The sequence below is a fragment of the Dermochelys coriacea genome, chromosome 20, assembly GCF_009764565.3.
Source record: "Dermochelys coriacea isolate rDerCor1 chromosome 20, rDerCor1.pri.v4, whole genome shotgun sequence".
In the NCBI taxonomy this organism is placed as follows: domain Eukaryota; kingdom Metazoa; phylum Chordata; order Testudines; family Dermochelyidae; genus Dermochelys; species Dermochelys coriacea.
Window position 1 is genome coordinate 11,563,138 of NC_050087.2, and position 22,276 is coordinate 11,585,413.

The 22,276-nt window shown below is 50.5% G+C and overlaps 1 protein-coding gene across 14 annotated transcripts in view; it reads left to right on the forward strand.

Annotated features, from left to right (window-relative positions):
• Positions 1 to 17,724, forward strand: part of WIZ (WIZ zinc finger) — a 146,974-nt gene extending 129,250 nt beyond the window's left edge. For 12 of the 14 annotated variants that reach the window (XM_043506248.1, XM_043506250.1, XM_043506249.1 and 9 more), the window contains 8 exons: positions 2,696 to 2,860; positions 4,993 to 5,499; positions 8,758 to 9,237; positions 11,095 to 11,631; positions 12,156 to 12,686; positions 13,957 to 14,400; positions 15,328 to 15,520; positions 16,115 to 17,724. In XM_043506248.1, coding sequence (XP_043362183.1) covers positions 2,696 to 2,860; positions 4,993 to 5,499; positions 8,758 to 9,237; positions 11,095 to 11,631; positions 12,156 to 12,686; positions 13,957 to 14,400; positions 15,328 to 15,520; positions 16,115 to 16,271 — 3,014 coding nt within the window. In that variant the 3' untranslated portion in view covers positions 16,272 to 17,724. The remainder of the gene's footprint in view (positions 1 to 2,695; positions 2,861 to 4,992; positions 5,500 to 8,757; positions 9,238 to 11,094; positions 11,632 to 12,155; positions 12,687 to 13,956; positions 14,401 to 15,327; positions 15,521 to 16,114) is intronic. The other 2 variants (XM_038378373.2, XM_038378378.2) reach the window with 1 other exon arrangement.
• The last annotated feature ends 4,552 nt before the right edge of the window (positions 17,725 to 22,276 follow it).

The following is a 22,276-nucleotide window of genomic DNA, read 5'->3' on the forward strand; positions in this document are numbered from 1 at the left end:
GCTAGCAGTTGCCTGTTATCCTGAAGCAAGAGGGTTTTTAATTCTTCCAAACTCTTGGCGGGAATGTGGGGGGGATGTCAGTCATTGCTGATATAAATTCTGGATGCCCTCACCATATAAGCAGACTCATCCCTTCATGTTGTAGGATTTTATGTATCACCATGATGCTCAAGCACTAATCTCAGGAAGCAACATCAATATTTACCAAGAGCCTGTTAAAAGACACTGTTTTTGAATCATTTTTAAAAACTCTTATCCTGTTGTGTGTTTCTGGCTAGTGAATGTGGCTGAGGTGTTTCTGCAGAAAGTGACTAGTCCCAGTTTGAGGATATGAAACAGAACAGAGGAAATTGATGTCACCCTCAGAAACTTTCAGAGTCACAGAGACAGCTCTAGTTAAATTTAACCAAAAGAAAAGGCTTGAGTCACTTTAATCTGTAAAACTAACCATAAAAACCAAATCTATGCAGCAGTTTACCTTAGCATAACTGAAACAATCAGCCTTTTCCTGTTGTATAATAAAGCAGCTAAAGCCCTACCTTGCATTTCCAAACTGTCAAAATGACAGCTTCCTGTCTGATTGTTTTAACTAAAGGGAATAACTTTTGTTGATGAACGAGACCAGCTTTTGAGCACACACAGGGCGTTTCTTAAGCTCAAAAGCTTGTCTCTTTCACCAACAGAAATTGCTCCAATAAAAACATTACCTCACCTACCATGTCTCTCTGATATCCTGGGCTACAACACTCCAAACAACACATTCAATATTTAAGGCCTTTTAAAGAGCAGTGGCTTACTCCCCTGTAGTTGGACACATTGTTATGAATTCCTTTTTGTGTTACAATGCAGTTTTTCTCTAAATGACCTTTAAGTTTTTGTTTTGTTTTATGGCTTCTAGAATTAGGTAAAATAAAAGTGATTTTTATAAACTTCCCACATTTTATTTTGAAGATTTCCCATTGCCCTGTCTGTTCATGTCATCTTTAATATTTTCTGTCTGTTCCTCTTTGGGATTCAACTGATCTCTATGCCTGGTACAGTGTCCATTCAAATACCCCTTCAAAACTTTTTTTTATACAATTTGCACTCAGTAAGCTCAGCTGTGCCACTGCGTGCTTCCCCTATCCTGCTGGCTCTCAATGAAAATAAAACAAATATTACAAACACAACATAAACAGTCCAACTGTCCGTAATTAATGCTCTCCCAGAAGCAATGTACCAATCCAGTTGTGTTCTCTCTTCCCTGTGATTGTCACTTCTTGTGCCTTTAGCCATCTAACCTTGTAATGTAAACACTACTAAGCGTAGTCCTTGTGCTCTGAACAGTCCTACTGATATCCTGATAGGAAGTGCTATACACAGTAGGAAGTGTTGGCAGGATTGTAATTTCCCCAAGGCCGGGACCTGTTGGCTTGACTGTAAAACGCTATGGATATCAGTGATGCTATGTAAACTAACAACTCACCAGCTATAGAGAAATGGTCAGGGATCCTCTTTTTGTTTTGTGCTTGTACGATGCCAGGCTCAGTGGTGTCCTGATCCATTGCTGAGGCTCATCGGTCCTATCAGTCTAGAGACAAGAAGATATGGAATGTGTTTCGCACTCTGTGGCGAATACCATCATTTCATACCACTTTTTGTTCCCTGAGTCACTGCTGATAGCATGGAAGCATGGGGATTACAGTGGACGAGAAGCTGGATGTGAGTCAGCAGTGTGCCCTCGTTGCCAAGAAGGCCAGTGGCATATTGGGCTATATTAGTAGGAGCATTGCCAGCAGATCGGGGGAAGTGATTATTCCCATCTATTTGGCACTGACGAAGCCACACCTGGAGTATTTTGTCCAGTTTTGATCCCCCCACTACAGAAGGGATGTGGACAAATGGGAGAGAGTCCAGCGGAGGGCAACAAAAATGATTAGGGGGCTGGGACGCATGACTTATGAGGAGAGGCTGAGGGAACTGGGGTTATTTAGTCTGGAGAAGAGAAGGGTGAGGTGGGATTTGATAGCAGCCTTCAACTACCTGAAATGGGATTCCAAAGAGGATGGAGCTCGGCTGTTCGCAGTGGTGGCAGATGACAGAACAAGAAGCAATGGTCTCAAGTTGCAGTGGGGGAGGTTTAGGTTGGATATTAGGAAACACTGTTTCACTAGGAGGGTGGTGAAGCACTGGAATGGGTTACCTAGGGAGGTGGTGGAATCTCCTTCCTTAGAGGTTTTTAAGGCTTGGCTTGACAAAGCCCTGGCTGGGATGATTTAGTTGGAGTTGGCCCTGCTTTGAGCAGGGGATTGGATTAGATGGCCTCCTGAGGTCTCTTCCAACCCTAATATTCTATGATTCAAAGCTTACACTGTGGATTTCTGTATATTCTAATGCAGTGATGACTTGACCTCTGCATTTGCATCCGTGAGCTATAGTCCCTATTTTCTTAATGACCCAGCTCCAAAAGCGTCTGTTTGCTGTAAACCTACCTATCAAAAACTTGTTTTTCCATTAATAGATACTATTAAATGGGATTTTTTTTCACTTCTGTTCTTGGTGCTTGGCTGATAACATTGAGCTAATGAGTAACTTGTAGGGCATTTTAATCAAATGTGGAATGGTTTAACCTTTATTCACTGTTCCCCTTGAGTGAGTTTCATTAATGCTTTACTGTTTACAGCTCAGACTGAATGTTTCCTTCTCTCCCTGGCAGTTATGGCCTCTGAGGAGGAAGAAATGGTTGCTATGGAAGTGGGGTCACCACCCATCCCAAAGAAGAGTACTTCCGCCGGGCAATTGGATCAAACTCCAAACAGAATAGGGACCAAACTGTCTCCTGAGCCTCCTGGAAACAAGCCAGACTCCCAGGATACCAAAAGTGAGTGTTTTTCAGATTATGGCTCAACTTCATTCTGTAATTCATCTCCGTAGCAGCTGGCCTCTCGTACTGAGGGGGAGGCACTTTTCTCAGCTATTTCAGAGGAACCCTGGGAGCCTTGTTTTGTTGTTGCATGTAATTTTCATTCAAAAAAATTAAGCTTTTTTTTCCCTACATGAACAAATTATTGCCCAAGTCCATCACTTACAAGGCATCTTGCCGTCATGAACCAGCACACAAGAGAGGTCCTACAATAGCAAGCTAGTGGGCGTGACAAAATGGGAAGATATCCGTAAAGAAAGTGCTCAATGATGATGATTTATTTGTGATCACACTCACTGTGTGCCAGTCACTTTCCAAAACTTTAAGAAGGATGGTCTCTGCTCCAAGGATTAAGAACAGGACAAGGCCTTTATTGGCTCCTGTTCCTGATCACCCAGACCCCACATTCCTGTTTGTGATTTAATAGACAGCAAGTCATGTTAAAAAATAAATGAAAACTCTTTGCCCTTGGCTGTTTTCCTGTTGCCCGGAATTATGAGTAATTGTCATTGATGTGGGAAGGTCATTGATGTATTTGCAGTTCAGACTTCTTCCATTCTCATCATAACTTGGCAGAAAGAGACTCTGGGGTGTTAGTCTGCCTTGGGCAACAGGTGGAGTTTTCAAGTAATCTCTCTTAAAATCACTGGATTAGCACCATTGGGCTCTTCTATTGCAATCCCTTTTCATTCAAAACAGCATCAAATGTGCCCTCTCTGAGAAAGGAATGGAGCTGTCAGGCAGGCTGGGCCTCTGAGCCTATTCACTGCATGGGGTGATAGAATGAAAGATGGTCCTGTTGGAGCAGGGCAGTGCTCACGTGTTGCTGTGGTGAGGAGTCATGTTGGCAATTTGTCATGAGCGGATGGGCTGGCTCTAATAGGAATAAATGGGAGGGGACTGCTGCCACCTTTATTCTTAGTACTCTAGTGTGGTCTGGAGGCTAGAGGTCTCAGACTACAGCACCTTATTGTGATCAGAACTGTCATGGGCAATTTGCCAAACAACACGCATTGTGATGGAGCATTGCATGGCCTCTTAGGCTATCTGCTCCACTCTACTGCCAACCAAGATAGTTCCCATGATACCTTCAGTACACTAAATGTGGGTTTGGCAAGTACCTCCCATAGCAGGTGATACAGCGTAAGTAGAAGGTTGCATGATCAGGAAGCTTTTCCTGGTGTCTTTCTTGAATTCTGCCCTTAGTGGAAGAGATTGGTTTAATTACACTCCCTTGTAGCTTTGTAAATAATTCCTCTCTGTCTTGGGTGTTTGCACCTTTCAGATGTCTTTAGGCAGGTATGTCCCTTCTCTGTCCTTGTTAGGGCTCACTTAAACAGTCTGTCTGACCTCATAACTGAGTCCCTCCAGCCCCTTGGTTTCTTCCAGTTTGTGGGTTTGCTGATAATGAGATTCCTAGAAATGTATACAACGTGCCAGCTCAATTTGCACCATATCCCTTATTGTAGGTCCTAGAGTGGGCCAGGCACTGTACAGACAGCAGAAACCCCTCGGGTACCATTTTGAAAAGGAACATAGGTGCTTCTGAAAATGTCACCTGTGGTCCCTGGCTTGAGAATTACACTATAACCTAAGAAGCAATACAATAAAGAATAACATACTGTGAGGGGGAAAGGGATTGCAAGGGGAGCAGCAAAGTTAACATCTGTAGAGGAATGGTCCAGATCTGTTGCCCTTTTTCTGCCATATCACACTGCAGACTCGTGTCTGATGTGTTGTCTGCTTCCCCCTCATCCCCAGCTTCTTCCAGTTTATTGCTGGTGGTTGCACTGATACCCAGAGGCCTTGGTCAGGGCCTTAATGTGCTAGGCGCTCTAGAGACAACTGGACGGAAGGCAGTCCTTGCCTCTGAGTGCTCACAGTGCAAGGGTCTGATAGGTGGCAACAAGAAAGATAGCTACATTTGCATAAGTAGTCTTGGGAGTTAAAGTAGTTTAGAATTGCACTTTAGGATGGAGGGGTGGCTTACAGGCACTGAGGACCAGGGCACCCGGCATGAAACGTGCAGGGATTGTGCGCTGCATCTTGTGGAGCTCTGTGACTCGCTAACAGCTGCTCTTCTTTTTCAGCTCAAAACCTCACAACATGCGAGGTCTGTGGTGCCTGCTTTGAGACCCGCAAAGGCCTGTCCAGTCACGCTCGCTCTCACCTGCGGCAGCTTGGCGTGGCAGAGTCCGAGAGCAGTGGAGCGCCCATCGACTTGCTCTATGAACTGATGAAGCAGAAGGGCAAACCTGACAGCAGCCCATTGTCCCCAACACTCAGCAAAAAATCCAGCTCCCCCAAAGAAGGGACAGGCAGCTCCCCACGGCCAACACTGCTGTCACTCAGCAAGACAGGCGATCGCTTGCCAGATCCCCCCGTGAACAAAGCGATCAAGTCCCCACCAGGCTTCTCCTCAAAGAGTCTTTCACAGCCAGGATCCCCCCTCCTCAAGAAAGTGCCACCCACGCTCTCGGGATCCCCCCCTCCAAAACACCCTGAGGACAAGACCCCCAAGCTGCCCCTGAGCCCCCTGCAGAGCTCTCCAAAAGCACAGTGGCCGCAGCCGGAGGAGGAAGGGCCCTTAAATCTAAGTGAGTCTTTTTACCTTTGATGTTTCCCACTATATACGTGGCAGGAGAGCTGAGTGTGTAGGAACTTGCTGACCAAAACTCAATACTGCTGGCTTGTTGGGTAACTTGCTACAAGGCATCCCTTCGCTGCTCTGTGGGGAGAATGGGTGCAGGGCTCTCCTGTCTTTCATCCATGGGTGGGACTCAGTGTAGCTGTCGGCAGCTTTCCAGCAAGATCCCATAAGGGCTGCTGCCATCTAATCTGGATATGCCTTGCAAACGTCCACAGGGCAGTGAGTCCCAACTTGGTCCTGGACTGCATTCTGTGTGTCTTGCTGACAAGCGTGTGGCTCCTTTCCTGTCTCTGGAGGATGAGTGCTAATAGCTCATTGTGGGAGGTGATTGTCATCTGTTTCTGATTTAGCTGGTATGGGTTTCCTCGTTCCTTCTCTCCTCCCCCGCCCAAACAGTTCTGGGTAAAGTAAATGCCCCTGCTACACCTGCAGCTTTCCAACCCCCACCCCCCCCCCCCCGCAGCTCCTACCACATTTCTCTCCAGCCAGAGAAGTGGAGCAGGCCATCTCCTCAAAGACCCCTGTTCTTTCTGCTTTTGCTGTGTGTTTGTACCAGGGTAGCCAAATTGGTCGTCCATCTTGCTGTTTCTCTCCATGCGTGCAGCAGCCAACCCCCTAGTCCTGAGGGCTAAGCAAATCTATTAGCCATGCGTCTGACCCCACTTACTCCTGGAGGGGAGTCCTAGGGGAGCTCACAGAGGGCACCCTCCTGTAAGATGCCACTTGCTGCCTTCCAGCTTTGTTCCTAGACTCTGTATAACTGTTCCCTGCAGTGCCCTGTGGGGATACAACAGCCAGCCGGGAGGAATCCTAGTCTGAACTAGTTTGCCAACCAACTAGCTTTCCTTTTCTACAAAATCTGAGCTGAGACACCCCGTAAGCCAGACTGAGTCAGTGCAGCGACTGTTCAACGCGGCGTGGTTGAGTTCTGAGAAGACTCTTCAGTTCTGCATAGAAAGCGCAGGTGGATTTTCTCAGCAGCTCTTGTCCAAACTGGGCTGCAGCAGTTCAGTATCTGTTAACCCCGAGCGAGAGGTGAGGCATCGGGTGCTGACTGCTTGTGGAATTGGCAACTGGAAATAGTCCTAAATACACACAACGAATTACCCACTCTCCTCTAGCCCACGCACATGCACTCCACTCCGTGCTAGATCTCCTGTGTCAGGCAGCCCATGGATTTACATAATGTAAATGCTACCATAGCTAAGCTCAGCAGAGTATGGTTTGGAGCCTAACTTCTGTTACTTTTCACATAACATTAGTTTTGATCTGACAGGACTAGACTGAACTCTCTCCGTGGAAGTGGGCTGCAGCAGCACAAGCTGTTGCATACTCCCCTTTCCCCAGGGTCCCGGGTATGACCTGGAGCGACCTCCTCTAGCACTAAAGGGAGTTTGGCCTCTATGGCACATCCAGTCCCCACCCTCTGCTGCGAGGTGGCAATCAGTCCTACTTGTGCTGATGTGTCTTGTCTATCATCTATTTGGATCTGGACTTTCACAGACCAGCCATCCTACCCAGGCCCTTGCAGACGAACAGTTCCATGTCCCAGTCTCCCTTTCTATTGTTCATCAAGGTTTATGTCATTCCAAATGGGTGACTGACCTTCATGTATCACTTAGTGAACTCTTCCACAGCCTAGTTTACCTGAGCACTAAAGCCCTGAATCCAGTCTGATTAGATGTGGGTGATTCTGCTGCTCTTATTCTGCTGAAAGAAACAGTTGGGAAAGTGACTGTCTGCTTGACATGTTTCTCTGACTGTCTCATGCCCTGGCATCATCATGTACCAATCTTCCTTAGCTCAGTTACGACGACGAGGCCTAGACTTCAGTTATCCAAGTCACTGAGACGGCAGTAGGCAGTGCTCCCATTGATATTAGGGCCCACGTGTTAACCTTTACCTAGGCTGCTGGGGTCTGGCTGGGCAATTTGGGGAGTAGCCAGCCATATACCTGAGTGCAGATGTCAAATCAAGAGGTTTGCCATTACTTTGACATCTTATGTGCTTGCTTGACATTCATAGACTTGCATGGAAGAGACTGCCACTGTAAGCACATATGGCAGTTTTGCTGCAGAAATTTGCATGAACTTTGTGAGCTTGTAATGATCAACGCACCAGTTCTGCACGTGCTCAGTAACAATGTTCCAGTCTTCACTCTTAGCTGTTCAAGTGAGGGCTCTTTGCCTCAGAAAATCCCAGCCCTCGTTAATCTCTTGGTACCACCTGTGGGATAGCCTTGCCATGCATGGCCTTGTGGAAGTCACCAACTTCTTAAAATGAAATCCCTTTTAAAAATCAGATCATGTTTAAAATGAGGTCTGAGATGTTCCTTACTACTTAGCAGGGATGGGGAAAGAGAATGCTCTGGAGCTGGTTGTATTCAGTTCTGTACCAGTGTCAAAGGAGCACAGCTAGCGTGAGGAGTCTGTGTCCCCAGTATAGTTTTAAGGTTTGGTATTGCAAAGAACTGGGGCTAGGGAACACCAGGCATTTAGCACTTACACTAAAGCTTTGTTTTTAGTCCCATTCTGTCGCAAAATATTGGAATTTAAAATCACTCCATTCTGATTATCTTCTTGCTTTTTCCAACTTTAAATCTGACCTGATTGTAGCAGCTCGTACCACTGAGGTCAGCTAGAGCTGAAACTAGAGCCTTATGCCATCTGACACTTGGGAGTTCCAGCTTTCAAATGGTGTAAAGTGCTAATCTCTAAATTTAGCAATTCATGGGATATTGGCTATTGAAGTAATGTGGGAAGGACTGCTTAGCTGGAGGAGCAACACGCAGGTTTTCAGGAACAGTAACATTCTCCAGAGGCTGCTCCTGGGCCAGCGAACAGAAAATAAAATGTTGATCCCTGATTACTATGCACAGCCTTTGGCTACCACCTTCTAAAGCTGTTTGGCACATGTTGTAAGTGGAGACACAGAAATGATGGAGAAGCCCTGAAAGTCAAGGTTTCTGATGGAATTCCAGCATAACCGTCAGGGAGCAGCAGCAATGCTGCGGGCCAGTATGATAATTTACCTTTCCTTTAGGTTTGCCTGTTTAAAATCTCTAGACAACGCAGCATATAACTTCTTCATTGGAGAGACAACCCAGGCCACTTGAACCAAGTCCCTTTTGGGTTGTAACTGGTGCTTGAAAGACATTCTCCTCAGTGACCGTATGTATTATGATCAATGTGTTTTCTTTTCGCAGCTGTAGATAGTGACTCGGGCAAAGAAATTGACTGCCAGTTATGTGGTGCCTGGTTTGAAACCAGAAAGGGGTTATCGAGTCATGCTAGAGCCCACCTGAGACACCTGGGAGTGAATGATCCAGATGCTAAAGGCTCTCCAATTGATGTTTTAAATGACCTCATCCAAAATGAAGACTTCAAAAGCCGTCTTTCCTCTCTCCTCCCTAGTGAGAGAAAATCATTAGTGGAGGCTGGGAGCTCGGACAGACCCAGCCCAAAGAGCACAGCAGCAGCACCTGCAACAGATATGAAACAACCACCTCCACCAAGGCCTTTGGGCAAACAGCCAGCCATCCTCTCACCTCACTCCCTTCCACCATCCAAGAAACTGAAGCCACAAACCCACAGGTTGTCAGCTGAGGCCAATCTGCAAAGGAAACAGGGCCTTTCCTCCAGCGCATACTGGGCTTCAGATGCTGGGATGTCTCCACTCAACCTCTGTAGGTTCTCTCTCATCACTGCCTCCTCTTCCCTCCTCCTTTCCCCCTTGTTTACATTAAGCAAGGCCTGATGCCACTCTCTATCAAGCCTTCACCATTGTTTGGCTAAAGCAGGGAACTGGGCATCAAGACTCCTGGGTTTTGTTCCCAGTGCTGGGATGGAGTGTGGCCCAGGGGACTGGGAGTCAGGACTCCTGGGTTCTGTGTCAGGGCAATGACAGAGAATAAACTGGGCTCTTGGTCGCACGCCCTTCGATTTTCCTTTTCCCCATAAAGTACTCTCACACCGCTTTTTGAGACAGCTTCTGTGTCCTTCCTCAGCCAGGCACACACACCACATTCCTACCTCAGTCCTGAGTAGATAAAAAGCCCAGCCCCTTCCCTTCCCTTCCCAGGTAACACCAGGCACCCGCTTGGACACTGTCCATTCAGGAATCCTCGAATCAAACAGGTTCTGACTGCTTGACCACCCAGCTCAGGGAGGGGAGGCCAGGCTGTTTGGTGCTCTCATGTTGCAGAACGCCTGTCGCCTTGTGCAGGCTGAGCTCTCTCAGTGCTGCTTGATACACAGAGACTGCTGCACTTTCTAGGATACTTGGTGGCCTAACCTGTACAGTATGTCATGGTGACTCAGTGCCTGGACCCTGCTAGAAAGCCCACTGCTGGGTGTTTTCATCTTGGGTTGAAATTGCCCTGTCTATCCTTGGCAGAGGGGGAATCAACCTCTCTTGTCCTTTCATTCATCAGGCCTTTGGCCTGAGTCCGGTCCCCGTTCTGGGCCGGGGGGGGGGAAGGGTATCTGTTTCTATTCTCCCCTTACCTTGGTGCAGAGAAGGGGGCGGGTTCTGCTTTCCCCTTCAAATGGGGAGGGGTGATCAGCAACTGTGGCAAGTTTGTGTGCACTCTTCTCCATAAACTGGTGATTTAATGCTGACTGGCTGCTAAGCTTTCCCCCTTTCAAGCAGCCTGTAAGACGATGTGTAAGTTGCACCCACTCACCGCTAAGCATTTACCTCCAGGAGATTGCATGGCTCAGACTGCAGCTTGCTTATGGTGGCAAAAAATATATACTGCGTCGTGTTACTCCTCTTGCTCCTTCCAAGCACACACTGAGAAATCAGGGTTTCCCGGATCACGCTGCAGGCAGGAGATCTGCAGAATCCAAGAGGGGATGGGGTTAAGGATACATTGCATTTGAAGGAAGAGTGCTCAGCACTTTGATTAGCCAAAAGTGACTAGGACACATTTGGTTTAGCTGCTTGGTGGACAGCAAGCCAGTGCGTGATACAAACCTGGGTTGCCAGGCTTACTGGACAGATCATTCCAGTGTCTGTGGGAAGGAGATTCAAACAAACGTGGAATGTATGTCTTCATCCGGGCTCTAGCATGCCTGCAGGTCCCCTTCCTTCCCTCAGCATCCAACACACGTAGACACCCACTTCTAAAGCCTTGGGCAAGCAGGACATGCACACAAAGGAAGACACTGAAGTGACTGTATTCTCCCAGGCCTCCTGGACCACAGCTCCTAGCAAGGCCTCTAGCCATAGCGGTTGCTGTGTCTAGGCTCACCAAGAGTGCCTGCTCTCTGCCCCGCCATCAAAGCCTGCCCTGTGCTCTGTCCTCCCTGCACTGCCCTTGCCTATCGCATTTCCCAGGGATCGTTTGATGGTTTGATTCCTTTCATTGAGTTTGTTCCGGGATCAGCTTTGCCATTGTCTTGACTTCTGGCGTGTGCCGTGTTTGCTTTGTGCTGTCCTGTTGGGGGGGATGATCTTGCTAGTGTCCCAGTGCCCCGATGGCATAGGGCTGCGCCTGCCAGGTGCTACAGTAAATGCACATCTCCTCTCCTTGTTTCAGCCTCTGGATCGGAGCCTGTGAGGGATATCAGGTGCGAGTTCTGTGGAGAGTACTTCGAGAACCGGAAAGGGCTGTCCAGCCACGCCAGGTCCCACCTGCGCCAGATGGGGGTGACTGAGTGGTATGTCAACGGCTCCCCAATCGACACGTTGCGGGAGATCCTCAAGCGCAGAGCTCAGCCCCGAGGTGGCACCACAAACCCACCAGCCCCAGGGCAGAAAGCCATGACCAAGAGCGTCATCAGCAGCATGGGATCGCTGGAGCCTCGCAGCCCAGGAGAGATTCACATGCCCTCCATGCCCAAAAAGGTCCAGCAGCCAGGAAATCCCATGGGACACTCTCCTACCTCCTCCCCTCCCCCAACAGCCAGGAAGATGTTTCCAGGGATGGCCCCTCCCTCTTTTCAGAAGAAACTGAAACAAGACCAAATGAGAATGGAGATCAAGCGAGAGATGATATCTGGAAGCCTCCACGGTGAGCCCCATCCATCCGACAGGACCTGGTCTCCACGGGAGGAGATGTCCCCCCTGAACCTCTGTAAGTGTGAGCAGCAGCACTCCTGTTCGCATGATGGGGTGACTTTGACTTCAGTGATCACCTGCCATAGTAGGCAAGAGCTTGGGGGGAAACAAATCAGTGTTTGGCTACAGCAGGGGACTGGGAGTCAGGACTTCTGGGTTCTGTTCCCAGCTCTGCCACTGGCCACTTTGGGCACGTTGTTTCCCGATCTGTTAATTGGGGATCACACTTATCTCTCGTGGGGGTGACAGTGTTGGCAGCGTGGTTTGAGATCCTCAGGTACCACATTATAGGTGTGGCAGAATATTAGCAACTGTTTAATCTACATGATGTCCTAGTGCCTCCTTGCTACGGGGATAGAGGGCTGCCGTAGCAGAGGTGTGGTTCGCCAGCCTTTGCTGTTAGATCTTCTGTGGCGTGCAGGTTGACGGGGGGGGTACCAGTCTGCACTGCCTGGTGAGCCTTCCTGTGGCATGGAGGGGTTTGGCTGGATGCTGCCTGGGGACCCTAGGCACTCCCTTCTCTGTCTCTGCCCCCTGCAGCCTCCCGTGCTGACCCTGTGAGAGACATCCGGTGCGAGTTTTGTGGTGAGTTCTTCGAGAACCGGAAGGGACTGTCCAGCCATGCCCGGTCCCACCTGCGCCAGATGGGGGTGACCGAGTGGTCTGTCAATGGGTCACCCATCGACACGTTGCGGGAGATCCTCAAAAAGAAGTCCAAGCCCTGTATGATCAAGAAGGAGCCCCATGCTTCCAGCATTGAGCCCCCCAAGCCGATGTCAGAGGAAGGTGCAGCCCTCAAGTCCCCTGGGAAAATGCTGCAGGCCATGTCCCTCTCCCCGCTGGGTGGAAGGACGGGGAAGCCCAGCCCCAGTGGTTCCAGCATGAGTCGGGAGATCTCGCTCTCGCCACTCACCAGCAAACCCCACGGGGGCTTCCTGACTCCACTCTCCACCAAGCGGCCACTGCAGGAGGAGCGGCTTGGGGGCCATGGTGAAGTGAAGCAGAAGACCTACATCCAGACTGAGCTGCCCTTCAAAGCCAAGGCAGCTCATGACAAGCCCTCACACACATGTAAGTGGGGGCGGGGGCAGACAGAGAGCTGTGCCAGGGTTCCATCGTAGCGGGGAGACAGGCAGAGAGCCCTGCAGGGGCTGTGTCCCTTCATAGAGGGCCCAGTGGAGTGCCATGCCAGGGCTCCATCTTATAGGGAGGGATGGGCGGGTGGAGAGCCCTGCTGAGCTGTATCCCATGGAGGGGGACAGGTAGCACCCTGCTGGGGTATTAACGCTTTCCTTCGCACTTCCCAGCAGAAAGACTTCCTGCTTTGTTGTCTCCTCCATTGCTACCCCATGCCCAGAAACCAAGAGAGCATAAAGGGACTGTGGAGTCTGCTGCTCTGGGCCTCTGATCTGGTGCCACAAACCTGTCACATCACTGGAGCAGCTTGTCTGGTACCAGAGGATATTCTGAGCCCTTACCCTGGGTACATCTATACTGCAGCTGCGAGGCTGCTTCCCAGCACAGGTAGTGGCACTAGCTCTGCTGAAGCGAGCGGCTAACAATAGCAATGTAGCTGGGGTAGCAGGAGCGATGGCTCACACTAGTCACCTGGATACAAACCTGCCCAGACCACCTGATATGTATCCGGATGGCTAGTCAGAGATGCCCACCTGTGCTATTCCCAGCTACACTGCTATAAGAACTAGCCTGAGCAGAGCTAGCACCTGTCTGTCTACTTGCGCTGGGAAGTAGCCACCCAGCTGCAGAGCAGACCAACACCCAGAGGGAGCTGGCTGAACAAGCAGTGAGACCACCTCAGGGCACAGGCAGCAAGATTAGTTTAGCTGCCTCCGTTTCCTGGCCTGAAAGCCCCCTGCAGCTCTCAGTGGACTACAAAGACCTTTGCCGGTGGTCTCCGGACACCGTGTAGCCAAAGTAGCCCAGTTCACTACTGGGTAGCCTGGGCTAGTGGTCTGTGACTCACAGAATGGCCAACAATCATCATGCAGCCCACTCCATCCCACAGCCCTCTGCAGATGCAAAGGATTGTGGGGAGTTGGGTCACGTGACAGATCCAGCCATTTTGTAGGTTACAGATGGTAAAGGGTAAGCTCCAAAGCAGATTCCACAGCCTATGGAAATGCTGTCACCCCGCCCCAAACAGACACCACCGAGGAGGAGAAGGATTGGTGGGAGAACCAGGGAGCAAGCAACTCCTTCCTGCTGCATTGTAGCACCCCAGTGTTTCTCTGCCTTCCAGCTGCTGGGTGGTGCCCTGCTGGCTGCCAACTGCTTCCCAGGCCCTCTGCAAGCTTTCATTCCCTGCTTTCTCTGTCTCCAGCCAGTGAAGCCTGCTGTGAGCTCTGCGGCCTCTATTTCGAGAACCGCAAGGCACTGGCCAGCCATGCCCGGGCTCATCTGCGGCAGTTTGGTGTGACTGAGTGGTGTGTGAACGGCTCACCCATCGAGACGCTGAGCGAGTGGATCAAGCACAGGCCCCAGAAGGCCGGAGCCTATCGCAGCTACATCCAGGGGGGCCGGCCCTTCACCAAGAAGTTCCGCAACTCATCCCACTCACGGGAGCAGGACAGCACGGGAAAGAGGCTGCCCCTGGGCCTGCAGCCAGGCACCATACCCCTGATGAGCAAGAGCCTGGTGGGCGAAATGGGGCACAGTGAGCCCAGCAAACTCCTGGATAGGGGCAGTGGTGGGGGTGGCGAGCGACCCATGGTCACCTCTCCGCTGTCACTGGTGAAGGTGGAGGAGCATCGCCAGAACATCAACAGTGAGTTGGGAGCCACCTCTTATTGCCCCTGAACTCGCTGCCAAGCAGGAGCATGCAAACACCTTTACCCTGGGGACTCTCTGGAGGTGCTGTGGGCTGGCAAAGCTTGGGATACCCTTGTCCAGAGCACCACCCCCAGGGAGGGAAGGATGAGCCCACAGGTGGGCAGTCGGCATCCTGTGTTTCCGGTCCTCCCTCCCTAGCCAATCCACTGCATGATGACACAGTTCCTGTTGGTGAGGGGTGGTGGGATCCATGGGCAGCAGGTGAAGCTTCCTCTTGGGAAGGCTAGCCCCCTGCCCTGCCTCTTCCGGCAGAGGCCATGCTCCCACTTGCTGCTCTCAGCCCCCCTGTGGCCCCCGGGCAGGAGGGGGCTGGGAGCTTGGCCTCTCCCCGCATGGTCCGAGGCTGGTGGGGCTGAAAGCTTGGCCCTGGCCAGGACCACGATGAAATTCTCAGCCCTGGCCAGAATTCCAAGCTTGGAGCCCCTCCCCCATTCTGCCCATGGCCCCATGCCCTGCAGCCCCATCCCCATTCCACCCCTACTCCACCTCTTCCCCCCGAGGCCACACCCCTGCTTGCTCCTTTTTGCCCCCAGTAGCCTTGAGCCCCCACCACTGGGAGTGAGAACTCCTCCAGCCCTGAGGCCGTTGGGGGGTGGGAGAGAGATTTTTCCAGGGGCTCCAAATTGCCAGAGGCCCCTGGGCACAGGCCCCATGGGCCAGTGCAATAATCCGCCACTGCCTTTCCTCTTCCCCCAGCCATTATGTGCCGCCCATGGTGGGATCATACGGCCAGTGCCCTTGAATGGAAAGCGGGGCGGGGGGGGGGCATCGTAAGCCCTTGCAGCGCAGCATCAAACTTGTAGCCTGGGTGGCATGTGCCTGCCAATGGCGCTGTGTTCTTAAGATGCCTCTTCTGCCCTAGAGTTTGAACGAAGACAAGCCAAGCCCCTGGAGGCCCCCCTCTCCCGAGAGGAGGAGGCCAGTGACTTCCAGCAGAAAATGGAGGAAGCTCGCCAGCCCCCGCCCAGGATGAGACCAGTGCCCTCGCTGGTCCCCAGGCCTCCGCAGACATCCTTGGTGAAATTCGTGGGTAACATCTACACCCTGAAGTGCAGGTATGTCTGCAGAGAGGGATCCATGCTCCCCCATCCGGAGTACTGGATGGCACCCAGTCCACAGCACTCTCTCCTTGGGGGCAGGGACTCCTGGCAACGACTGTGCAGTACATGTAGAGAGACCCCACCTACGTGTAGCATTTCACAATGATTCCTAATACCAGCAGCTGTCCCTCAGCCTGCCGTTAGTGCCTTTAGTCTTTGAGCCCTTTCATGCTGTGTAACTACAGCCAGTCCTGGCTATGGGACCCCTCTTCCTTTAAGGTCCTTCCCAGTAGTGGCCATGTGTGGAGTTTAAGGTAACGTTTGGTTTCCAGAAAGGGCCATGTCTGTCTTTGTCTGGTGCTGAGGTCAGTGGTAGCTGCTTCCCCCAAGACTGGTTTCTCTGGATGCCTGACAGTCAATGCAAAGTCCTGACAGTTAATTAAACAACCTCCTCTGATGCACTGCACACATCTGTATCCCCTCTCCTTAGAGTTTGTTCCTTAGAGTTGGGCTGCAGTGCCCAGAACAACAGGAGCCATAATAGAAATATTCAATGAGCATCTAATCCAGGATCTGACATTGTTCCCCCTTCCCCTCCCTTGCGTGCAGGTTCTGCGAGGTGGAGTTCCAGGGCCCTCTCTCCATCCAGGAGGAGTGGGTGCGACATCTTCAGCGACACATCCTGGAAATGAATTTCTCCAAAGCCGACCCCCTGCACAGCGAGCCAGAGGCCCCCGAGGTGCAGGCCATAGCTGAGGCTCAGTAACGGAGCCCGCTGGCCGGCATCCCTCTGCCCCTCTCTTGTACGAGCACATGTCCAAAGGAGCATGCTGAAGGACTCTGCTGCAGACAGTTACCAAGGGGAGGTAGCTAAATTTTTACTGCTGGGCTCTGCAGCCTCCCGGAGCCCAGCTTCCCCTGTGCTGACTCGCATAGCATGGGAGTGCCAATGCTGAGCAGTACGTGACATAAGACATTCTCCTGGGGGAGACAATCCATACAGACTAGAGTCGGGACCCCATGGGGGTTCCCTGAAGCAGGCGAGGAGGCTGCTGCACAGAATCTTGATACACTTTGGCCATGCTCCCGTCACGAAGGGAGGGTGTGAAATGAGACTTGTTTTCCCATCCGGGAAGGGGAGCTCCCTGCAAAAGAGGGATGAATGTGGGGATCCCTCTAATGAATGCAGATTAGTCCAGAGACTTTGGTCCCAGGGAGGGGAATGCATTTGCTCTGTTGCGATTCAGGTTTCGATGAGAATTGCAAACGTGACGGTCCATCAGGCCATCTGTAACAAGAGAGGGAGAGAGGAGAAAGCAACTCTGTCTGTGATGGTGAATGTTGTTAATTATGTATATGGCCCTAGAGTTAATTATATTCAATTCCTTAGACGATGATGAATTTAGTTCACGTAGATGTCAGAATCCATTCTTATTGGGTTGCGCTGCATGTTATCCATCCCCCTCCGAGACAATACATCATTGGTCAACTTTATCCCACACATTAAATGGCAAGTCATGGATTTACTGATCCTCCGCCCATCTCGTAATGTCTACATTCATTCTTTCCCTCCCCCCAACTTCTCGCTGTCCAGTTGTCGTCCTAACCATTTCACTTGAGATTGTGCAGTGCCCCGCGGGTTCCTGTTTCTGTTAGCTTCCCGTGGCGGTGACCCACCTCTAGCGGAGGGGGTAGCTTTAGGCTGCACGCTGCCTTCCTTTCCTTTCTTAGCCTTCAATTGTAGAATGTCTTAAGATCTCCGCAGTGCAACCTCCCACCCCACCTGTCTGAAGGGTGGGTGTGTAAACTCCTGTCTGAGTTCAGGTGTGTAAATACCAGCCAAGCCTATCCCAGGAGGTGCAATAGCGGGCATGGGCTTCCAGGGTTCTTTGGGGAAGTGCTGAGTGCTACTAACACTTTTCCTGCCAATTCAGACTCCAAAACAGAAGCAGGGGTGGTCGCCAGTGCTCTCCAGGAGAACCTGGACTCTCTCCATACAGCCCTGCTTGCTGTTGCTTTTTATGTCTAGCTTCATAGAACCTCAACTTTTTTAACTCTAGTTTTGTGTAGAAATAACAAGCATTCATTTTTATTTGGAATCCCAAGCTGAGCAGAGCTTGGAAGGAATTTACCTTTTAACTTTTTTCATTGGGCATATTCTGGTTATTAATGTACCTAGGAATATGTAAATTAGATTAAACTTCTCTTCTGGAAACCAAGATAAGCATCCTACAGTGTGTGCATTTATATTATCCAGACAGAAAGGAGTGGGAATCGGATGTTGGTTGCACAGAGGACCATCACAATTTAAGAGGCAAAATTCCTTCTGTGATGCTTTGATAGATAAACCCAGTTGGGAGTTTTCTATGAATTGTTACCTCTTAATTTACTGACCATAATAAGTCAGCTTGTGAAGATTCGTTTTTAGGAATTTCTGCAGATGTTTTTCCAAGTATCTTAGATTTTTGCACTAGCAGGAAATCGCCCTCCCCCTTACTCCCCATTACTGGTTCAGAATGGAATGGCCGCAGAAGGCAACATTCAAACCAGAGTCAGTAAAACCTTGTAACTGTAATTCACATTTCTTCACTACAGCGATGGACACCAATTTCAATTCACAGACTCTGATGCTAGAAGTAATGGCTATGACTGATCTGACCAGCTGTAGCCAGAGGTTGTAGAATTTTTCACAGGGGCTGGATAAAAGCATGTCTTCTAGACAGAGCTAATCTCATAAAAATCAATCATTAAACACCAGTTTAAACTGAATCTTTCCACTCACACAGTAACTGAGCTGCCCAGAAGGGAAGGGGTAGCATTGCCTCTGCCTACTACAGGTGTCAGAAGGCAGCCAGCAATGAGGATCCATCCATGGGGACGCCCCATGAGTTCATGCAACACAAAGCTAAGGCATATTCACGTTGCAAGGAGCTCAGAAACTGATAGAAGGACTCCCTAGGAATGCTGGCTTCCTCTGTGCATCTCATCAAGGTTAAGGCCTCCCACCAACCATACAGAACAGGCCAGAGAATTTCAGCCCATGTCTCCTATATCTTGTAGTTGAGCTGAAGCTTGTATTCTGCTAAGAGTTGGGATTGTCGATTCATCTCACCTGCTATAGGAAACCATATCTGTTTTCTCTGATGCTGCCTCCCCCTCCGTGTGAATGAGTTGGGCAGAGGAAAAAGTCAAGTCTGATTTCTCTGATCCCCTTTGGGAGCCCTGAGTGGAAGTGAACTGAGGTATTTCCCACCTTCAGGCCATTTGTATGCTTGGAAAAAAGGTGTAAAATCCTCGCAGAGGCAGGGCCAAGGTCGAGTGTTACCTGGGGACAGCTGGTCAAAGTGAACCCTTCAGCTGTGCCAGAGCCTGTGAGCACTTAACTCCAGAAAGCTTTGCAGCTTACCTCCCTCCCTGCTCCTGGTGTTCCACAGGCCTGTCCAGCTGCTTTCTTTGGAGAGGGGTGACTTTGGGCCCAGCAGGAGTTGGATTTGAATAAATGGATTTGATTTGGATGATTTAGTTGGGGATTGGTCCTGCTTTGAGCAGGGGGTTGGACTAGATGACCTCCTGAGGTCCCTACCAACCCTGATATTCTATGATTCTATGAACCCTTTGGTTACCGTTACATTGACCAGTCAGTTGTGTTTTGGGGGTTGCGTAATTCTCCCTGCTGAGCTCCATTCTCAGAACCCCCCTGGACTTTTGTTAAACACACACTAGGAAATACAGTGAAAGCTTTTGAAACTGTGAGCTTTGAGTTTTTCTTATTCCCTGTAACTGTCCAAAGAAAGAATTTCATGGCATTGATTGTATTTTGAGGTCTTGTCCAAATCTCCTCCTTTTCCCTTTGACAAAACACAGAGAAAAGTCATAAAGCTGGACAAGGCAGCGTCTCTTCTTGCTGGGAAGTTACCAGTGTGGTAAGCAGCCTTAGCAGCGCCCCTGAGAGCTGGCCAGCTGTTACCAGCATTGGGCTCTTTGAAGCACACCCTCCACCCCCATGCTGCTATGATAAAGGCAGGATGAAGGTGGAGTTGATTTGGTAGCTGAGCCTCTCTTCAGGTTACAAGGTGGGGAAGAGAATGACACATTAATGCATCCGATGAAGTGAGCTGTAGCTCACGAAAGCTTATGCTCGTATAAATTTGTTAGTCTCTAAGGTGCCACAAGTACTCCTTTTCTTTTTGCGAATACAGACTAACATGGCTGCTACTCTGAAACCTGACATTAGGGAGAGTGTGGCCAAAGGAACTAGGAATTCAGAGCCCAGCTGGTGGGCAGGACCTGCCAAATCAGATAGGAGGGGAGCTTGTGCTTGTGCTGGCCCAGGCAAATCAGGGCAGCTTTTGGGAGCAGAAGAGAGGCCCAGCCATATGATAGGTTGAGGTTGCAGAGCTGCAGGCTGGTACCACTGTGTTCACTTTTTTGGTAGAGCTGAGCTGTTTAGTTTGCAATCTCCAGTCACTAAGGAACCCAGGAAGCAGGAAATAGCCTCATCTCCTCAGAGCTACCCAACAAAACACTCCTCCAGGGATTCCAGCCGGAGCCCGTTTCTACCATCCCTCAGCACACCATTGTGCCACCTGTGTCCTTGGGCGTGGGGGGGACAAGTGTTAGCAATCCCAAACTGTGGGGTGTGTTTTACCTTTAAACGCAGCCAGCTGATGATGGGTTCTGTATCGCCAGCTTCTGCTTAGTGTTAGAGACCAAGCTGTGCTCTGGGTACCCTTCACTTGCTTTCAACAATTAAAATCCAGGCCTCTTGCACAACAAAACCCGCTGTGCAGCTGCACACACTGGCTGGAATATGTGACAGACTCCAGCTCTGCTGGCTGTGCAGCTGCTGTAGGGGCAGAGATGATCAAAAACCAGAGAAGAGTTTGAATCACTGCACTGCTGCAGCCAGGGCATAGGGGACCCAACAGGGGCCACAGCAAATCCCCTGGAGTTTGGCAGGAGAAGCCCAAGACAACCCTCAGTCTGGGAAGGGGGGTAGGTGCAAAGGCTGAAGGGAGCAGCTGTGGCAGGGGGTGAATGGTGCAAGCAGAAATGACCTGTAACTCTTGATGAGGGGTGTCACAATTTAAAGGTTGGGGGATGGCCCCACATGTTGCCTCTGGTCTTTTCCCAATCCCCTAGTGCCTCCCACACACTCTCCGTGGTGGCACCACCTTGCCCCCAATCCTCTCAAAGCTCCTGCCCCATTTCTCCCATTGCCTCCCTTTGCAGACACAGCGCAGGCTGGGGTGGGTTCCAGACACCTACTGTCGAGCAGATAACTGCAGCTGCGGGTGAGGAAGGGACAGGACTCAGAGGGCTTCCCCGCACCCCCTCTGGCTGAGCTGCACGGCCACCCCATCTCTCTTCCTTCTCCAGGTGCCTCCTAGCAGGGCTCAGGAGGAGCATAGTGCCTTTCCTCAGCCACACTCAGCTCAACTCTCACCCTGGCAGAAATCTGGGGTGGGGAGGGTGACTCCCTCCACCAAATGTCACCTCTGGGTGCAAGGCAGGGTTGCAAAGGGGCAATTGGGGCTTGTGCAAACTGAGTGGGTGGATGGAAAAGGGGGGGGGGAGGTGCAAAAAAGTATCCGAGGAAGTATCATTAAAAGAGCAACCAACAGACTTTCTCAGGAACTCCATGTTCTTCTTCAAGTAGTGTCCCTATAGGTGCTCCACTCTAGGTGTCTGTGTGCCCCTGCACCTCTAATCGGAGATTTTTGATAGCAGTGTCCTGTTGAGGTGCACGGCGAACCCCCCTCACTTCCTTCTCTACCGCCTTTGGCCTCTGACAGAAGGAGCCCTTGTCCCTTCCTTATCTGTGTCATTAGCATAAGTGGTGGTTTTGTTACCTTTGTTCTCCCTAAAAAATACGCAGGCTAGGGTTTTGTTTTATTTTATTTTATTCCTTTGGTTTAAAAAGAAAAGAGAAAAAGGAAAAGAACTTCACTTTCCTTCCCTGTCTGGGGGCTGCCCCCCGCCTCCCCCAGGCATCTAGTAGACCCTTAATTATTTTCTTTTTCAGTTTAAAAAAAAAAGTAAAGAGATGTTCTTCTGCATATTCCTCCCTGCTAGAGGATGACACCCCCTGCCCAGGGGCTTGCCTGGCTCTCTCTGCTCCAAGCGGGGCCTGTCCTGCTAGGAGTCAGTTCCTGTAATGGCCAGACACTCATGGCGCCTGGGAGACCCTCACAGAAGCGCTTTACCTGCCACACCTAAAACTGCAGCCTCACAGGAGCTGGGAGCTGAAGTAAAAATTCCTCCCTCTAGAGAAAACACTTCAGTCTGCAGGGGACTCACCCGGTGGGATCATCCCCGGAGCCTTCACTTCAAAAGGGGTCAAGTGGTGAAGAGGAGAAGAGAGAGAAAAAGAAGAACAGGAGGACTTGTGGCACCTTAGAGACTAACAAATTTATTTGCGCACAAGCTTTCGTGAGCTACAGCTCACTTGGAATGCATCCGATGAAGTGAGCTGTAGCTCACGAAAGCTTATGCTCAAATAAAGTTGTTAGTTTCTAAGGTGGCACAAGTCCTCCTTTTCTTTTTTGCAAATACAGACTAACAGGGCTGCTACTGTGAAACCAGAAAAAGAAGCAGCAGCTACCAGCAGACTCCCCCTGGAAAGGCTCCTCCTAGCCACTGGCCAGCCAGGGGGTGTTCCCCAGTGCGGCCATCTCAGCACCGACCCTGAGCAATTGGCCAGCCAGGGGGTGTTCCCCAGCGGGGCCATCTCGGTAGGACAATACCAGCAGAGGCGCCTCCTGCTGTGAG